This window comes from Triticum aestivum, chromosome 7D (genome assembly GCF_018294505.1).
Source record: "Triticum aestivum cultivar Chinese Spring chromosome 7D, IWGSC CS RefSeq v2.1, whole genome shotgun sequence".
Classification (NCBI taxonomy): Eukaryota; Viridiplantae; Streptophyta; class Magnoliopsida; order Poales; family Poaceae; genus Triticum; species Triticum aestivum.
The window spans coordinates 145,997,293-146,002,751 of NC_057814.1; the positions used below are offsets into that span (position 1 = coordinate 145,997,293).

The 5,459-nt window shown below is 46.0% G+C and overlaps 1 protein-coding gene across 1 annotated transcript; it reads right to left on the reverse strand.

Moving 5' to 3' along the window:
* Positions 1–4,063: 4,063 nt before the first annotated feature.
* LOC123168729 (NAC domain-containing protein 92-like) lies at positions 4,064–5,459 on the reverse strand. The gene is made up of 2 exons (XM_044586600.1): positions 4,888–5,459; positions 4,064–4,774 (listed from the first exon to the last, which is right to left on the reverse strand). Exons 1-2 carry the CDS (start codon positions 5,389–5,391, stop codon positions 4,307–4,309), a joined length of 972 nt encoding a protein of 323 aa, XP_044442535.1. The 5' UTR covers positions 5,392–5,459; the 3' UTR covers positions 4,064–4,306.

Consider the following 5,459-nt stretch of genomic DNA (forward strand, 5'->3'; position numbering starts at 1 on the left):
ATATAGCAGCAGCAGCAGCTCATAGCAATTCATCATATAGCAGCAGCAGCAGCAGCAGCTCATAGCAACTCATCATACAGCAGCAGCAGCTCATAGCAATTCATCATATAGCAGCAGCAGGAGCAGCTCATAGCAATGCATCATATAGCAGCAGCAGAAGCAGCTCATAGCAATTCATCGTATAGTGGATCAGAATGAAAATTTGGCAAAAAATCAGAGGAGATCCTCACCTTGTTGGATGAGCTCATCCTTTAACAGCACCTCAAGGCCATGGACTGGGAGGAGGGGAGGGGGAATAAGGTGCCTTCTGCCACAGTGTGGCATCAGCCGTAGTTGTGCAGCGCCCGCTGGAGTAGTGCGTTGGACGAACCACAGTGGAGCAGCTGCTGGAGACCATGAGAATGAGGGGCGGCGCCAGAGGGAGGAGCAGCCAGGGAGATTTGCCCCTACCCGCCGGCCATGTAGCCTAGCTGGACATAGCATCGTCGAGGACCGGGCCAGATGGGACCAGTGGCGACGGCTCGCTGGAGGAACCCTAGTGCTGTAGGCAGGGGATCGAGGTAGAGGGAAAGGGGAGAGGAGATGCAAGCGGGCAGGGCAATGAATGCTTGCGTGTTTGTTTTTACTTGAGGGTCGGGTGTGACACGGGCGTCAGCAGTTGCATTTTGAGTGTAATATAGGCAGACAACAGAGTCATTTCACTATTCCCCTTCCCTTCAATTTTTTGTGAGGTTCTACCCGAAACACCCCCCTCCAAAGCGAAATTAGTTAAGCCCAAACCCATAACTCAAAAATGACTTCTTTACATCTTTTATGGCTTATTTTGACAATATGCCCTGAAAAGGCGGAATCGAACTGGCCCTTAACCTGCAATTCAATTGTGCGTGCAATGATGAATCACTCCTGCCTGCTATCTGTACATTTAGGCATCATCATACATGGCATAACCTAATGCATGTGCATTCCATTGTAGAATCTGGAATATGCAATGTTTATGTTATTTCATACGTTGCACATGATGTTTAAATGCCCCTTAAATCTGGTCAGTCAAGTGATGTCCTTTAAGCCTCCTTCTTTGCTTCTTTTCTTGATATGTAAGATTTGCTCTCACATATGTTCAATTGCTTGTTTGCATCAGCCAGCCATACTAGGACTGTTTGCTTTGATTACTTGCTGTTCTTGACCTAACACTCTAACAGAGCTTGTCAACGATTTAAACACTAAGGGCTGCTGTAGTGGGGCCTTGTCTAACTCATAGGTGACATAAAGGTTTGGCTGTACACTACAGTAGGCTCTCCAAGAGTACCTGGAGATCCAGTTCGAAGGTATGCCTAGTTTTTACATAGTGCAGACATAGTAAATGCTCATTTCATTGTGTGCAAGTGCAAGAGATGCGGCATGTTTCATTATGTGGTGTTGTTTTGTTATAATCTCATCCTTTTGTGTTCACAGACTGGAAAGTATGCATATTTATCTTCCAAGGAGACGAGTAACTAGTTTGTGTCACCTTGCAGAGGGGGTGCAATGAAGATAAGATTGAGGATTTCCAAGTACAAGATGTTAGGAAGGAGCCTTGCAAGAGAAGTAGGAGCTGCGCTGAGCCTCTTCAACCTGCTAAGGTAAGTCACTGTATGCAACTCAACAGTTCAATTCCTTGTTTGTTTCAGGCATAGTTAATTTTCTCTTTTCAATTGCTTTATTTGTCCTAAGTTAATGAGATGCCCAAATAATCATGCCTAATGTTCGGTACTTGTATCACTATTAGTTGACATAATTAAAGGCCTTACCATTTAATTACTCTGCCGAAGTGTGCCTGAAGCTTTGAAGTCTATTAACCAACTATTATTGCATGAGGCTCACAATCTAGTTTATACTACGCTAATGATTGCATAGTTTTGCCTGCTGTAGTATGTTTGTGTGAAACCCTCTGCTGTTCATTATGCTCCCTAAGACTTTAATTGAGGCATAGAATGGCCAACTGCTTGCTTACTTATATGCAACGTGCTGTCTAAATTTTGTAACTTGTCTGTGTTTTCGATTGGGCCCCAACATCATGCTCCTCTGGTGAGCTAAGAGGGATTTCTGTATGCAGGCTGCACAGCCTATCTTTTTTATAATTTTTAAAATATCACCTGCTTATGCTTCATGACGTGTAACATTTTTTTTAAAGTGACGTGTAACATTATTGTTAGTCCTGTTTTGCCATGTAGTACAAAATAGTGTCTTGTTCGCTTCACTGTTGTAACTATATTTTTGCCCTAGTCATGTGTACTTACAGAAACATTTCAGGATGAAGTGACATCAACACAAAGATCTGCGAGCAGTGCGGCTTGGCCGTTACCGAATGATTATGGATTGGAATTGGAATGTGCTGATGTTCTCGAGCATCAACTAGAGGTGGCAAGACAACGTGTACATGATTGCCAACGTATAATCAATAAGTTGAGACTGGACATGCAGGTATTAGATGCAGGAGTCAAAAAATGAAACAAGACACTGAGGTAACCATGAAGGAATTGGAGATTTTGCAGACTGAAATTTGTGCTATCTGAATCCGGCCAATCCTATTTTCTGAAGAGATTATAGTTCAAATGGAGTTAAGTTGATGCGCGTCCATGATGTAGGAGCTGTATTTGCCCAGTGTATGTAATTTGCTGTTTGTGTATGCTTTATTATCACCTGTGCTGAACCATAATGCCTAGTGGGTATAATCGGCTGTAATTTCTTTATTGTATACTGTAGGATTATTCTACCTTTCTATGCCTTGATCTCTTTGTTGTATAGTATTGAGTAGGATAATTCTTTGAATATGCTATATCGTTCAAACGGGGGCCAACTCGCCCGACCATGGCCCTTCACGGGCCGTCGGATCCATGGGCCTTCTACGTCTCGTAGGATCCATGGGCCTTCTACGTCTCGTAGGATCCATGGGCCTTGTACGTCTCGTAGGATCCATGGGCCTTCTACGTCTCGTAGGATCCATGGGTGGCCGACTCATTTATGGGTCTTGTACGGGCCTTTAATGGGCCGTAGACGGGCCTTTAATGGAAATCGTACATTTTATGGGCTAACCATAACGGGCCGTTAATAGGCCGTATTTGGTGATGCTATGAAAATGGCCCAATAGACTAACGGTCCACAAACGGGCCGACTGTAACGACGGGCTGAATTTGGCCCACAAGCAGAAAATGACAGTAACGGGCCGTAAGTAACCGAATGCTGCACATGAGCCCAATAATAAATGGGCCCTCAGAAGGCCAAAAGTTAACTTGGGCTGGAAATGGCCCAACGGAATAACGGGCCGTTAATGGGTATAAAGTGATACACTCTTCATTACGGGCCAGTTTCACCACGGGCCGTTAATGGGTGTAAAGTAATACACTGTTCATTACAGGCCAGTTTCAGCACGGGCCGCTAATGGGCCAAGAGTTACAAAGGGCCTCATATGGGCCAAAAGACGTCATGGGCTATACATGGGCCAGAAGTGAAAACGGGCTGGAATCATATTGGATGGCCCAGATGACGCTACTGGGCCGAATTTGGATAGGGCGTAACGGGCCTTGGGTTAGCGGGCTGTAAATGGGCTATATGCGAACAGGCCGTTAACAGGCTTTCCATGGGCCGGCCCGCCAGCTTTTGACCAAGTCAAACGGGCCGGACTTTTCACAGGAATGGGCCACTGTTGGGCCGTGCCATGTGTCGACGTATCATAGGCGCCTTCTGTCCAGTGAGTGGATGACATCTGTCCCAACGATGAGCCGACACGTGTTTCCTCTAGCCAATGATGATTTTACACGTGGAAAATCCCCATTGGTCGGGGTTGTTAACGGGTTATCGGATCCAAAACCCGACCCGATAGCTTAACGGCGTTCCGTTACGGTGGATGCCACGTGTCGGTCACCCTTGACGAAAGCACTTCTGTCCACTTCCGTGATGATAATTTTGGTAATGTCATGGAACACTTCTACGACAGCACAGGTATGACTATCTTGATTCTGTCATAAATTTTTCATGGATGTACATGCATGACAAAAAACACGACCTACTGTGACAAACACGTATCATCACGGAAGTGTATTTTTTTGTAGTGTTACATACTCTCTTGTGATCATGCTAAAAAATAAAATGCGCTACAAACCAATACAGATGTTGGTATATATCAACTGATCTTCTGGTGGATGATAATTTTATGCATGCACACATGTATATGTTCTCGCGGGTCATATGATCATCAGTAGTTCCACATGACATCCATTCCCATGTTCATCAACGAGATCTCGCCGGAGGTTGTTGTGCCACCATTACCCTAGTTGTTGTTGCTCAACCAGGTCACAACGTCCTCATGACACACTATGGATGATGAAACGCTCCCAGGATCGACCCCAACCATGAAGCCCTGGTCTACACTCATCTCCATCATCTGCTGTTGCTGGTGGTTGTTGTAGAATGACATTGACTGTGGCAAGGCCATCATTTGTTGGTAGTGGTTCCCAAAGTAGTGATTGTTCATCATCGGAAGCACCGCACTGCCCATCACAAACGATCCGGCCTCGAAGGTATGCGTCTGGTCCAAAGAAGTTGCAGGCAACGGAGGCGGCGGTGCCAGTGACGACAACACGTCGCAGTCCATGAGAGGATCCAATGTAGTGGAGTCGAGGAAGCCCTGTTGTTTCTCTCCCCCCATGGACATGGGAATGGACATGTCATATGATGGCATCATCACCTTCTTCAGTCCAGTACTCTTATGGAAGATTCTACAAACCACATACTCCCCCTACCAACATAGATAAACTAAATTAGTGCAAATCAACAATGGTTAGTAGCTAGATATGTACATACAGGCATATTCATGAGTCATGAGTACTAATAGTTAAGGCTTAAAAATACCTTGGAAGATGCATTAATGGTGGTGGCTTTGGCGATGTTAGTGGGCAGGTTGGGTGTGGGTTGCTTGCCGCTCTCGAGTCTGTACTCGTGCATGATCCAGTTTGTCTTCTCCCCCTTGGGGGCCCTTCCCTTGTAGAAGACGAGCGTCTTCTTCATGCCGATGATACTCATGGTCGGTGGGTGGATGATCTCCTTGTCCTTTCCGGTGGCCTTCCAATAGCCGGCCTTCGTGGCCCCGTTGGTCCGTATCCCGATGGAGTACTTGAGGTCCTTCTGGGAGAAGAAGTATCGCCCCTTATCCCCCATGTTTACCTTCTTTAGGAGATCCCATGGCTCACATTTGTTCAAGTCCACCTCCTCGACAACCGTGGTGTTGAAGACTTTCTTCAGCACCTTCGGGACCAGGTAGAAGGTGATGATCTCCATGTCCGTCGGTTGAAACCTAAACCCTGGTGGCAGATTCAGTTGTTGTTGTTGCTCTTGAACTTGAAGGTGGTCTGCCATGGCGGAGGCTCTTTGGGAAATGGGTGCTGGGGTGGAACAAATATTGGGGGCAACGATAGATATGTGTG

Coding starts and splice junctions, on each gene's coding strand:
- LOC123168729 (XM_044586600.1), bottom strand. CDS start 5,391: ATGGCAGACCACCTTCAAGTTCAAGAGCAACAACAACAACTGAATCTG. Junction 4,775..4,887: donor CCATTAATGCATCTTCCAAG/GTATTTTTAAGC, acceptor CTATGTTGGTAG/GGGGAGTATGTGGTTTGTAG.